The sequence below is a fragment of the Schistocerca serialis genome, chromosome 5, assembly GCF_023864345.2.
Source record: "Schistocerca serialis cubense isolate TAMUIC-IGC-003099 chromosome 5, iqSchSeri2.2, whole genome shotgun sequence".
Classification (NCBI taxonomy): domain Eukaryota; kingdom Metazoa; phylum Arthropoda; class Insecta; order Orthoptera; family Acrididae; genus Schistocerca; species Schistocerca serialis.
Window position 1 is genome coordinate 621,399,160 of NC_064642.1, and position 15,064 is coordinate 621,414,223.

General features: G+C 42.6%; 1 protein-coding gene across 1 annotated transcript in view; it reads left to right on the plus strand.

Annotated features, from left to right (window-relative positions):
* The first annotated feature begins 1,312 nt into the window (after positions 1–1,312).
* LOC126482142 (filaggrin-2-like) overlaps positions 1,313–15,064 on the plus strand; it is a 49,495-nt gene continuing 35,743 nt past the window's right edge. Inside the window, exon 1 of the mRNA XM_050106119.1 lies at positions 1,313–1,367. Within this exon, the coding sequence (XP_049962076.1) occupies positions 1,313–1,367 (55 nt within the window). The remainder of the gene's footprint in view (positions 1,368–15,064) is intronic.

Consider the following 15,064-nt stretch of genomic DNA (forward strand, 5'->3'; position numbering starts at 1 on the left):
TTTTCATTTGACTCACCCTTGTACAACGGTGCTAATGAAATACCCACGTTTCATAACAACACTACTGATTCCTTCCGCACAAGAAGGTTCCTTCCGCACAAGAAGCAATTTAGCGTCACATACACAGTTCTTATAATCACGGGAACGATTTACATTAGATAAGCTTTGGACGACGTTGCGTGAAGCCATATTTTCTGAAGGCTGCAATTAATCGTTGCAACTGGGTCACCAGAATCATAAATACAACCACCTTCCACAATGTAACGGCGTAGCACAGTAGGTAGCACACTATCCTGCAGTGAATATTTTTTATTTTTTAAAATCTAATCAAAAGACTTTGATTATTATTTATATTCGTTTAATTACTTAGAATGTGTTTCTTTTATTTTTAAAATTTTTCAGCGTCATTTTCATCATCATATTGACTTTTTATTTATCCTTATTTTTCTTCCTGCATTCGTTTTTCGTTTGGAATCTGTTTGAGTCACCTATAGTCTGCAACCAAGTACCAACCAGGACTGCTCATCGGGTGATAACGAGGCAGCCCGTATAGCCAGTAGAAGGTAGTTTCAGGTTATCAATAACAGCGAGAAATTACTGTTAGCCTTTACCACTGAAACTAAAATTATTCTGTCGTGAGTGATGTTGTGGGGGTTGCCTTAAATGCCGTGGAAAAGTAATAGTGATTTTAGTTCTGCCGAGCCGGCCGGTGTGGCCGAGCGGTTCTAGGCGCTTCAGTCTGGTACCGCGCGACCGCTGCGGTCGCAGGTTCGAATCCTGCTTCGGGCATGGATGTGTGTGGTGTCCTTAGGTTAGTTTTTCTCGAATACACTACAGATCGGGAGGTTGTGGTTAGCTTCGGACATCAGGGATAGAAAACGCGTCGTCTGCCGCCTTTCAGTCACTCGTCACTAAATGTCAGCTGTCGACAGCGCATCTCATATTTCTGACGTACTGCGTGGAGGCCACTTCCAACATTGTTCCTTTCGTGAATTCACCGGTTGTGTTTATGTGTCGCCTGTAGCCAAGCGTTAGCCGGCACCGGATGTGGTAACACTGTCGGGGCAAAGTGACAGGACGTCAACTATCAAGTAATTTTAATCGGATAGTATCAATCAACAAACACGCTGCGAAGACAGATTGGAATCTCTACAAGTTCAGAGAGCAGAAGCTGCGATGAAGGACATAAGCTGCGATGGCTGCAGGCGTGTCCGGAAGACAGGCCTGGCCTGCGCGCGCCTAAGGCGGCATTCATTGACGTATCCCGTCCCGCGTCCCCCGGGACTTGCTCGAAGCTGTTGGAGGCAACAGGATGGCAGTACACAGCTGCGCGACGCCGTTCGACCTGGCGAAGTTGGCGGCAGCGGGTAAGTCGTCAAGGAGAGGCGGCGGGGTAAACTTGGACCCTTCTCGGCGGACGGGCAATATCGCGCCCAAGTTCCGGACAACTCGGCCCATCGAAATTGCCCGTCGGCTGCCAAGCCGGGGACTGCAGTCGTTGATGCCTGCCTGCCGGAGCCCAGCGGCTCACGGCGCTCTGCGCGCCGTACCTCATTTCCCAGTCGATATTTACACCATTCTATAAAACCGGTATGGCCACAGATTTACAACGCGTTTCGTCGAAACTATCTGCGTGCCTACTTTTGCCTCTATCATATTTGAAGGAATTGTGGGCTGGGGGTATCCACTTTCAGAAAAATCTCGCTGCCGCTCAAAATGACTAATAAAGGTGTCCTAGGAGGACGGATGCGTAGATTCTAGGGCAGTACACACACAATGAAAGTAACAACTTTGGTAACGCGGGTTACAGCAATTCTAGAATGCGGGTTCACCCTATTTGTCGTGCGCTGACTACAGTTCCACGAGCAATATATAAATAATGTTCTACGAACTAAAGTCGGAAGAAACTTCTGTCTCGATCTACTATTCTTAGAAGCCGATACTCAGTTTGATCTCTAAGCAGGGGGTCTCCGTCCAAACACGATACTTCTGTTCACAGTTCTGCTTTTACTGAAGACCAACCACTGTCTATTTGTCAGCGAATGTTTCTGTCTCACTCGACGACGTGAAAGACTTGAAGACACAACGAACGTTCTGCTGGAACTCCAAAGCAAGACTTGGACGGCAACTTATAACTGACAACTACTGCTCGTGCACGGTTACTTAAGGGGGAACGACAGGGCGACGGTCGAAAAAACTCGATTTTTTTATTACAGAATTCGAATGCATATACATTGAAGAATTATTCCCCAAAATACGAGGGGCGTTCAGAAAGTAAGCTCCGATCGGTCGCGAAATGGAAACGACTATGAAAATCCGATAAAGCTTTGCACAGATGTGTTGGGTAGTGTCTCTAGTATAGCCCCAGTTAGCATCACGTCGCTCTTCTCATTTCTGAGCTCGCAGTGAGTGCGTAAAGATGTCTAGAAAATAGTGTCTGCCGCCAAGTACGAGGGCCTGGTGAGAAATTTCGCCTGAAGCTATGCAGCTAACATTACATAACTGTCGTGCTGTTTCGTCTTCACGACAATTCTCAGCCGCATTCTGCAGGGGTAATGAAGATGCTCCTGCATCGTTTTCAAATGGAAATGTTAGATTACCCACAATACAGTCCGCAATTGTCTCCCCCTGAGTTTCATCTCTGGTCACATGAACCGCTGTCTTTGAAGACAACATTTTGACACAGACAACGAGGTGTAGGCCAGCGTGGAGAATTGGCGGAAAGCACTGGCGGCTGCCTTCTATGATGAGGCTATTGAAAAGTTGGTACAACGCTATGACAAAAGTCTAAGTCAGAACGGCGACTACGTAGAGAAGTAGCTGAAAGGTGTAGCTAATTGTTACAAGTAAAACATTTCTGATGTTCACTGTGGTTTCAATTTGGCAATCATCGGAGCTTACTTTCTGAACAGGCCTCGTATTATGCGCGAACTCCAAGAAGTAACGATTCCGCGACCGTTTGAAGTCGAGCGTTAGAGAACCGGTTCCCCGCGCAGACTCCGTGGTTATACCGATTTGAGTAATCTTGATACGCTGGAGCGGTGTTTGGGCGGTTTTACTCAAAACGTAAAAGAAAGTTTCAGTAGTCTCATTTGGAGACACGCTCCAAAAATAACATTCAGCCGTAGCGAAGCGGCCGCAGTGGACAAGCGGTTCTAGGCGCTACAATCTGGAACCGTGAGACCGCTACGGTCGCAGGTTCGAATCCTGCCTCGGGCGTGGATGTGTGTGATGTCCTTAATGTTAGTTAGGTTTAAGTAGTTCTAAGTTCTGGAGGACTGATGACCTCAGAAGTTAAGTCCCATAATGCTCAGAGCCAGCCAGCCGTAGCGAAATTGTCAACATTGCTTCAAATTTCGCCGTATGTCTATTCAATGAAGGCCGTACTGCACTAATGCACGTGGCAAATGCCCATAAAATCAAAATCGCTGATGAAATGCGATGATTATGTGAAGCTGGAGACGCGAGCGATGATGCGCTCAGCGACGAAAATGAGGGCTTATCAGGTCAAAGTAGCAGAAAGCGGCCATTCACTAGCCGGGACGATACTTAGAACGGATATCCCGTAAGTTTCAAGCTTTCTCCCTTTTTTTGTATGATAAATACTTTTCAAACAACGCGTTTTTCTCAGAACCATGTTTGTCTGCATGGTTGTTGTCCCACGCTACAATTTTCTTCCGATTTTAATGATTTTTGGTCTCGCTTGATGCAAATTGTACTCTCTCCATGTCTTCGTAGCCGATTTTTCTTATATCGATATTTAGTACTTTTTGGGGACAAAAAGTAATGGTCCAAAACATGGCCATCCTTTTCGAATGTCTATTATTCGCCAAAAAATTCTCTTTACAAATCCCTACGATGAATTAAAATTACATCTGTAAGGATAAGGGTGATACGTTAACTTCAACACCACAACCGGTGTTACAGCGATAAACGTCGATCTACCTCCTTTCAGATCCGCCCCGGAAATATCCCAGTTACACAGTGAAGATATTAATATTTTTCAACAAAAACATCAATGTATGCTTTATTCATTGCAGCAAATCCCATTTGCCTACTACATTGCAGTACGGAGAAAAAAATCATGTATTTGTGCAATACTTTCGTCCGTCACCCTGTCGTTCCCCTTAATCGTGCATCTCCCTTCCAGGGGGCTGCCTTTCCTAGGGACGTGATTCTCGCGGGCAGCGTTCTTGGCTTGTGAGCAGCGATGTTCCTACTGAGGACGGACGTCCGCGGTACTTCTGGTATCAAGTGTCTCAAACTCTTCTTATGTGCTATCTCAGTGCACCACAGAAGTGTTAGGGGGAAAAACCAGGTAAGTCACTTTTTATTTCGAAATTGAGTTGTTGCTACAGCTCGGTTCAGATAGATTATATTCACGTGTTGAGGCTAAAACAGGAAAAAAGCAAGCGAGTCAAGAGATTTGAGCATTCGAAATTTTGCTGTAACCTAAAAGAGCCAGATAAGTCAATCCTTCAAGGGAAAGATACACGTAAGTCAGTGGCGACTCATCTGGCCGCGAGAGGGCAGAGCAAACAAAAGTCTGATGCACTTTTTCCCACCAGTAAATTGCAGCGAAGGAAAAGCAAAAAGAAGGTGGCTGTCTGAACAGACTATGGAAAAAAACGTATCCCTGCCAAATGATCTTTACTTGTGGAGCCACATTTCGAAATATTCGTTCTGTATCCGTGTTCTCGCAACAGGCGAATCCTTATCCATAAAGCATTGCGACAAAGGGTGGAGGTTAACACCCGTCCACTGTTTTCCACACCTACAAAATCTTGCTCAGAGCCAGCCTCTGCTATGCAAATGTTGCGTGGATCTCCATCCACCAAAGCTCTGGAAGTCCCTCGAGAACCTCGAACGCCAAGCACTTCCTTCTCGCCCTTCGGATCCCTTTACCTTCCCCCACATAGATCCTATAACATCTTATCAAATTCACAGAACCCCTCTCTCCCACATGAAACACATCCAGATCTCCCGTACTACCCGCAAACTAGATTCAAATAAGCCCATTTTCTCGCCTCTGATCACCAACCCTGGCATACCACCCCGCCTTTATAAACACATCACTAACTGCCTACACTTACCGCCATTTCAAATCCCTACACCTACAGCCACTTCATATCCCATCTCAACGTAGCTTCAACCAACTCTCTCTCCCAGACTATGAGATTCGCCCCGAAATTTAGCCATCTTGCAAACTTTAACTCATCCTCACTTATCCACTCCACATCAGGGCTCCTCTTTCCTGTTCTCTCTCTACTCATCCCTACCCTTTTCCTCTTGTACCACTACCCTCTCCACACACTGTTCTCTTCCTCATCCTCTGTCTTTCCCAATGCCTGTGTTTCCACTTGCGGCGGCGCGGTTCCTTCCGTCCCTTTACTTGTCTCAGCAGATCATCAGCAGGGAAGCCGAGCGAAACCTACTATACTTCGACGTGAACCAGGCTGCAATTAAAGTCACTAATCTACGTTTCGGGAGAAAGTTTTCACACTAAATGAAAGGTTCGAAATTTGGTCCTTAATTAATATATTCTGAAACTTAGGTGAACAAGTATCACCGCCAACCCCGTGCTAGTCTTAACACAATCACTCACAATCCCTTTCACTCACTTTAGCAAGTTTATGGTGTTGCATTTCCCGAAAACGTAATAGCTACAAAAATACGGATAGCTTTTTGATTGAGAGTGCTCGACAAATATTAAGTCTGTCGGTACCTAATGCAGTCACAGTTTTTAGCCACCGACCTGCTCAATACGCCACGCGGAATTTATGTCTTTTCTCGTCACAAAATTCACTTAAAAATTTCGGAATTTCTACACACACATCGGAATAATTATGCCGTCACTTTACAACACTTTTGATGTATGAAACGCCCCTAGATCTGGCAACTTATCATTTATATCGGAACTACTACTACATATTAGAATGAAATTTTCACTCTACAGCGGAGTGTGCGCTGATATGAAACTTCCTGGCAGATTAAAACTGTGTGCCGAACCGAGACTCGAAGTCGGGACCTTTGCCTTTCGCGGGCAAGTGCTCTGCCAACTGAGCAAGTCAGATTGCGTTGCGCTAAAAAAATACTGTGTGTCAGTTTAAGCACAGTCACGTACAATTTTTCTAAGGGGACGTTTCATATGTCGGCTCTTAGCCGAGGATGCCTCACTGGAATCTTCTGATTTTTTCTTGTAGTTTGTATAATTGGTCTAGCTTTTGTTTATTGCTAGCATGTAATTGTAGAGAGAATCTCCTTTGTAGTTGCAGTCTTTCATTGTTGTACAGTAAAACAGTTGTGGCATGCATGTAGATTGGCACCAAGTATTTCGCAGCTGCGCTTGCAATTAACTAGATATTATTTTCAATGATTTATTAATGTGTTTTCTTATTTTGCTTTTCAAATTGTGCTTTTCTGTGTTATCGTGTGAAATATTGTGACAATAATGGTGTGTGAAAAACGTAACACTAGGCTCCAAAGCAAACTGAGAAATAATAGCGACGACGAGCGTAGCTTATCAGCACCACTGTGTAATGAATTAACAGACATTCAAAGTAGTAAATTGGTAATAGTGCATAGGGAAATGGAGCGGGCGGCAAATAATGGTGTAGACAGTGAAACAAGTAGTGAACAGGGAAGCATTATCGATCGATCGGTCGGCAACAGCTCGCCTCAGGAATCCGAAATGACAGAACACAATATTGCAAATACTGTAGACTCAGGATTTGGGTCCTCACCGTTTTCTCAAATCAGTCAAGACACATTTTCTACTTGTCAATATGTGAATGTTGCCGGTGAAAATGCACTATCAAAAACCATAGAGAAACAGATTCCAGACACTAAAACATTATTATTGCAATTAATGCAACAAATGGAACAAAATCAGAGACAAACACACCAAAAGTTTCAAAAGTTAGACACAATGGAACAAAATCTTCGGAAGTTAGACACCACGCTTGAACAAACACGTGAAGATTTAACTACTGAGTTACATAACATTGAATTGAAATGTCAAAAAATCTGTAATGACGTAAAAACACAAATTTGTGAGCATGTTCAACCTATTTTTTCGCGGCATGAAAAAGCATTACAGAATCACGAAGCAGCCATAAAAGAACTGCAAACTATTGTGAGTCCAGTAGAGGATGTCACTGAAAAAACTCAATTTCCTCATATAAGTGACGCTGATCTGAAAAAAAATATATGAGGGCTTGATTTGTATATTGAATGGAAGGCGTGATAGTTTTGAACACTTTTTGGAATTGTGTTTAAAAGAAAAACCTTCACAAGTTGATGATCCTTCGCTTCCTCGGAATCGAAGTATACCAAAGAAGTATAAAAACAACGAAGCCAGCTCACCGCACACTTTCAAAACCCCAAAGGAATACTACAAAGCTATTTACATTGAAGTTTGTGAAACGGTGCAGTCTTGCATTACTGAGCGGTTTGCTTCAACTGGACACACACAGGTCATTGCAGCTGAACAAGAGTGCTTGCATTTAGTAAATAGAGGTGAAAAAAATTTGGGAAATCAACTGAGTTTTTTAGAAATGACCTAGACATTGAGAGACTGCGCTTACACTTGAATATGTTAGCCGATATCGGTAATAAAAATACAACTGGTCTTAAAAAACACGCGTAACGTAAGAAAGTACATTACACACGAGCCTGCAGTTAAAGAAATGTTATGTGAAATAGTAAAGTGCATTAAGCTTCTCCAAGTAGTTCCAATCACGAAAGCAACAGCAGAACGGTCATTTAGCGCCCTTAGACGTCTGAAGTGGTATCTCCGATCAACAATGAGACAGAAGCGAGACTTGGCTGTTCTTCACGCCCACCGCAATGTGTTGGGTGAATTGGATATCCGACCAGTCATCAACGACATCATATTCAGTAATCCTGTCACACTGTCGACATCTGCACCTTTCTAAAGACACTGTGGCCCTAAAAATGGCATTTACAGCAAATATTAAAAATCTTTATAAAACAGAGAATTAAATACATACAATAATTTAAATTTTCATTTTCGAAATATTAGTACTAATTTAGTACTGTATTACTCTATTACTATAGTACTGTATTAGTTATTGTCAAATACTTAAATATTTTTAGGGTGTAAGACCCAGTTAAAACCCGCTGTTTACATACTTTTTGACCGTAAGTATTTGGCATACTGTATTAACATTATTAACTGTGTTAAAGCAACAACTTTAAGATATTGTTTTTATTTAATGAACCCTTCTCCTTATTCAAAGAATGCTTAAATTAGCTATTTCACTTATTAATCAAAGTGCTGTTACTGTGCGAAAGCAATATTTTACGTTTTATTCTTTTAATAATAGTTTAGGATATATTTAAATATAATTTCAGTCTTTTCAGAGCTATATATATATTCACTGCTCTGTAATAGTCTATAACAATGATTATTACAGTAAATTAAATTAGGTTTTTACGAACATACCGTGCGTGTTTATATTTTGTTTCTTTTTTCAAAGCCAAAAAATGTGTCGGGCTTGTCGAGTTTGCCGGAGAATCGAGTTATCGAAAGTCCTGTTTTCGGGATTCTAATGTTGATTATATGACTCTAAAATGCTCAAAAAACTTTAAAACTCACTATTTCTCATATAAAATTTAGAAAATTTCCCGGGAGAAGACCCCAGTAACGGCCCCCCAATATTTTTTATAAGTCGGCGCCCCTGGTCGTGGCCGTTTTGGAATTATTGCGTCTGCCTCACTTGACTTACCTGTTTCTTTCCCCTTACAAAGTGACGTTTGACTGCATTTTGGGAAACTATTTCATTCTGGCAACACTCCGGATGCCAATAATGCTATTTCCCATTCGATGCTTCCAAGAGCTTTAATTTATGAAATAAAATTAATGAATGATCTTATATAGCAATGTAATTACAGTTCAACCATTAAAATCACTTTTTCTCGAGTTTCATAGAAACTGACTTACCTGGTTCTTTCCTCTGGTCCTTCATTTTAATTGGTAATACAACAGTCAAAAATCGCAGTCCACATTATTGTGTTTTGAACGCCATCAAATAAACATCATCATTATTTGATAAATATTGCCCGAATGGTTGGACGAAATATTCATGAAAATTTCGCAAAGCGATGTTGAAACTTCTGCTTCTGGTCCTGTTAAAGGGTGAGTCAGCTAAGATGTCCAACTCATATACTTTCCCAATCGTTTTATGTTATTGTATTTTGTTTTCAACCACCTGAATCGTTAGAAACTCCTTCACTAAACGGGGTATACTTTTTCATAGCAATAATAGTTATAGAGACATCGGTATCAATTACTGTTATATCTGCTATAAGTACTGTAGTTTTAAAACATATGAATTCAACGGCATTTCACTCTTCAAATTCCGATGACTTGTTTCGGAGTAAATGCAATATTCAGAACTTAGGAGCTATCCGTTTTGAACATGAAAGCTACTGCTGTCTTAAGCGGGAGTTCACAAACAAACATGAAATACTGTGGTCTACATATTCGAGTCTTGAGAGTCAGCACTTGTGTTTATGTTTAAGATAATTCTTATCTATTGCTCAGTCACAATTGCACATTTTAAATTATATTACATGTTTCGATCACTCAGGATCTAAGTTGTTGCGTCTGAAGCAACTACTTATATCTGAAGATGATCTAGGTAGTTTTATGACATTGCGTGAGTTAGATAAGACCTTTCAGACCAGGAACTGTAACTAAATATTCTTATTATAAGGAAATAGCCTACTACTTATCTAATAATCGAAAATCTACGTTTTTGCCTCTAAGTGTAATTGTACCAGAGTATGAACATTGTTGATAATACACTAACGAAAAAAAAATGTGCACCATTTTAGAGCTTTCCAATTCAGTCCTGATTTGTTGCTGCAACAGTGGATATGGAGTACATGAAATGATTACATTTACAGATTAATAGCGGTTCTGAGGTACCAGGTATCAACCCATGCTGAAAAACTCATATTGGTACGTGGTGTAGCCTCCACAGGAGGCAATGCTGGCGCTGACACTGGCATCCAGTCGATTGTACAGATAGCGAGTACCGATCTGGAATACGTTATCCCGCGTCTCACGTAGTTCTGTAAGAGTTGTTGGTTGACAAGTCGTACGAGTCACTTCTCGTCCCATTCATCTCCCACATGTTTTCGATTGGATACGAGACCGGAGATCGTGCTGGCCAGGGAAGTTGTACTTCTTGCAAAGCACGTTGAGTTTCACCGGCAGTGTGTGGGTGAACATTATTTTGTTGGAACAGCACATGAGCTTCCTGTTCAACGTGTCTAACAACATTCTGCATATGCTGAGCGTGGTTAGCGTCCACTCGAGAAACACCAAAGGTGAACGAGAGTTATAGCTTATCACACCCTAGACCATAAGGCATCGGCTGGGGCCAGTGTGGCTTAGAGAATGCCCTACACGAGAGAGCGTCATTCCAAATGATTTTCTGGTAGCACCTGTCGAGCAGTGTACGTCGGTGCTGTGGCGTGAGTGGAAGACGGGGTAGAGGTGTGAGTGACCGTAGTCCCACTGCAAATAACCGTTTCGCAATGATACGTGTTTACCCCTCTGGGCTCATAAGCCCTCTTACCTGCGTGATGGTAGCTGATCTGCGAGGAGTCCAGAACTTCGTCTAGGCGTGTGAGGACGTTCACGTGACCACTAACACCAGCATCGTTTCACAACTGACGCAGCACATCCAACGTTTGTGGGATTTCCCCAAAAGGTCCATCCCGCCACTCTGAAGACCACAACTGGACCCCTTTCAAACTCGATCAATTGGCTGTAGGAAGCAGAAGCGCATCTCTGTGTAATGGCTGCCGGTTTGCTTCACATGTTTGCACCACACTGAGCCTACTGGCTGTGAAAAAATGGTTCAAATGGCTCTAAGCACTATGAAACTTAAACATCTGAGATAATCAGCCCCCTAGACTTAGAACTACTTAAACCGAACTAACCTAAGGACATCACACACATCCATGCCCGAGGCAGGATTCGAACCTGCGACCATATCAGCAGTGCGGTTCTGGACTGAAGCGTCTGGCTGTGAGCGTTCCCTGTTAAAGTGTAGACACAGATGGCACTGCGGTACCAATCTATTGGCGGACGACGTTGGACCCGTTAACAGTACATCTGCTATCCCCCAGGTGGCATATGCCGTCACACCAGGTGGCATATACCGTCATCGCATCAAAATCGACTTCGTCATTTTCTTAATGTTAATGTTCCGACTTTTAATTCATTGTTCCTCAGACTTTTAAACCACCACTCCCAAATACCCGACTTCATGCAAATCAGATCTGACCATATATCCACACGTCATCATAGAATGTGGAAGTCAGGGATTTGTCCTCTCTGTAAAGCAGGATAGGCAGCGATATGCGACAGCTCTAACGAGAGTACACGTTGATGCAGGCACAATTGCTTCGGAGCTAATCTTTCAGCGCACATTGTGGAACATCGCGATATGCAGAAGATGAACCCTACGCGTTTCCATATTGGCCCAAGACATTCTCAGTTACGACTGCTGTGGGCACAGGATCATGGAGATTGATCGTGGATCTATGGAAAAGTGTTACTTGGTCGAAGAAATTACGTTTCCTGTCACACCAGACAGATGGTAGTGCCCTGATATCCTATTACCCGGGAGAACGGCTGCTCGAAACCCACCGCGCCCCGGACAAAAGCCGGTAAGGGCAGTATTTTATTGTGAGGGAACTTATCTTCCAAGATACTTGTGGTAATAATTGAAGGTGGGGTGACAGCCTGCGGACTATGTGAACATCATAGCTTTCATACATTCATGCTCGATGTCTTTCCCGTCGGTGATGGCACCTTCCAACCCGATGTCAGTCTGTTCCACAGAATCGTAGTACAATTTATTCAGGAGCATGATAGGAAACTCACTTCGACGTCTTGGGCACCAAATTCGCCTAATGTGAACCGGATGCAGCACATCTGAGAAGCTATCGGACGCCATACGCGTGCCTACAAGCCAATATCCCGTAATTTGCTGCAACGACGTGAGTCGTGCGTGCCATTTATATCTGTAAAACTACCGAGAACTTTTTCGATGGATACCATGTAGATTCCGGATTTTGTCAAACGGGAGGGGGGGGGGGGGGGTCCGACTGTTAAATACTCAAGTTTTTAATTTTATTCTAGAGCCATTTATTTATTGATTCTACGTACATAATTTGCTTTTGTGAGGCCTTCGTACAAATAGTATTTGGTGTATGTTATACCAAAACGCGCAATTAAACTTCTCCTTATTTGGCAATATGATAACGTCACCCAACTGCAAAAAAAAATTAAAAATCGAGTATAATGTATTGCCTACTTCCTAACAGAACACAGTGCAATCTTCTAATACTATATTACAGCAAAATAAACTCGACGTTGCGTTGATTAACTTACAAAGTTAATCATGTTCAAATCAGCAACTTCCTGGCAGATTAAAACTGTGTGCCGGACCGAGACTCGAACTCGGGACCTTGCCTTTCGCGGGCAAGTGCTCCACTGGTATCACCGCACACTCCGCTGCAGAGTGGAAATCTCATTCTGGGAACATCCCACAGGCTGTGGCTAAGCTATGTCTCCGCAGTATCCTTTCTTCCAGGAATGTTAGCTCTGCAAGGTTCGAAGGAGAGCTTCTGTAAAGTTCGGAAGGTAGGAGACATGGTACTGGCAGAAGTAAAGCTGTGAGGACGGGGTGAGAGTCGTGCTTGGGTAGCTCAGATGGTAGAGCACTTGCCCGCAAGAGGCAAAGGTCCCGAGTTGGGATCTCGGTCCGGCACATAGTTTTAATCAGCCAGGAAGTTTCATATCAGCGCACACTCCGCTGCAGAGTGAAACTCTCATTCATGTTCAAATATCTTTTAACAGCAGTAATCTGTCTCCAACTACGGTCTTGTATTTAAATTTACGACTTATCTGACACCAAATCAGAATTCCTGCAGAACATCAAAGCTTCCCAAGGTCCTCAATTTAAACCCAAATGTTTACTTAAGTACCTTTCATTTCATTATAATTCTTCAATTTTCTTAAACGATTAATGGTTCCTTTTAAATTCTTATTTCAACAAACTGTTTATTTCTAAAACAAGACGCAGTACACAAATACTATGAGCTACAGTTTTGAGATCTTAAAACTGATTCGCTACTTAATTTCAACCAGACTTCTAATGTATACGACCTCAGAAATGAATTTCGTTTTCTCACTAGTAATGTGGTTATACAGTCTTTGATACCAATTCACTCCTCTACGATGGTCTAGAAGGGGGTCATGGGAAACCCGCCTCGAACAATTGCACGAACAATACAGAAGAAAATGAGATCAGATAAAGAAAACGGGGGTAGTACCTTTGATTAATAATCAAAAAGTCCTCGGTACCGGGTTCGAATCCGCCACTGCTTAAATTTTTATTAATAATCAGCATTGGCGGCCGTGGGCTTCCGGCATAACAAGTCACCCTAATTCTGCCAACGGCCTTGTCGAAAAGAGGACGGAGGAGCGGGCAGAGGTTCGAAGCACTCTATTGTTCTTGCGGTGAGAAACTGCCCCTAAAGGCGGAAGAACAATGGAAACCACTGCATTAAAGACACGTTAATTGTATCCACAGGACATGTAGCCTGTAATTGAAAAAGTGTCATGATGATCTCTCCATTGGCAAAAATTACGGAATAGCCTTCCTTCAGATCTCCGGGAGGGGACTGACAAGGGGTAGGTGACCATGAGAAAAAGATGGAACAATCAAAGAAAGGATAACGTTCTACGAGTCGTGGCGTGATATGTCAGAAGCTTCATCGCGGTAGGGAAGCTAGAAAATCTGAAAAGGGAAATGCAAAGGCTCAAGCTAGACATAGTAGGTGCCAGTGAAGTAAAATGGGAAAGAAGACAAGGATTTCTGGTCAGATGAGTATAGGGTAATATCAACAGCAGCAGAAAATGGTATAGCGGGAGTAGGATTCCTTACTGAAATAAGACTTGCACTCGGCGGCCGTACTTTCCAGCATAGGGCCCCCCGCCCATCAATGCCACACATTCATTTCATTTTCATGTATGAGGCTGGCGACGTAGTATTGACTTACGGAAAAATATTATCCACACAATTCCGAAGATTGCAAGAGCTAACAAGTGCGAGAATTGTGGCACAATCAGCTTAACAGATCATGTATCCAAGTTGCTGACACGAATAATCAACAGAAGAATGGAAAAGAAGAGGATGTGCTACATGACGATTCGTTTGGCCTTAAAAGGCACCACAAAGGCAATTCTGACGTTGCGATTGATAATGGAAGCAAGACTGAAGGAAAATCAAGACATTTTCATAGAATTTGTCGACCTGGAAAAAGCTTTCGACAATGTAAACTGGTGTAAGATGTTCGAAATTCTGAGAAATATAGGGTTAAGCTACAGGGAGAGATGGATAGTGTATAAGATCCAAGAGGGAATAATAAGAGTGGACGATCATGAATGAAGGGCTCGGGTTAAAAAGGATGTAAGACAGGGATGTAGTCTTTCCCCTCTACTCTTCAATATGTACATCGAAGAAGCAATGATGGAAATAAAAAAAGGGTTCGGGAGAGGAATTAAAATTCAAGGTGAAATTATATCAGTGATACGATTCGCTGATGACATTGCTATCCTGTGTAAAAGTGAAGAAGAATTACATGATCCGCTGAATGGAATGAAATATGTAAAGAGTACGGAATAGGGATTGAGAGTAAAACGAAGAACCACGATGTAATGAGAAGTAGCAGAAATGAAAACAGCGAGAAACTTAACATTAGGATTGATGGTCACGAAATAGATGAAGTTAAGGAATTCTGTTACCTAGACAGCAAAATAATCCGTGACTGACAGAGCAAGGCAGGCATCAAAAGCAGACTAGCACTGGGAGAAAGGCCATTCCTGGCCAAGAGAAGTCTGCTAGTATCAAAAATAGGCGTTAATTTGAGGAAGTAATTTCTGAGAATGTACGTCTGGAGCATAACTTTGTATGGCAGTGAAACATGGACTATGGGAAAACCGGAACAGAAGATA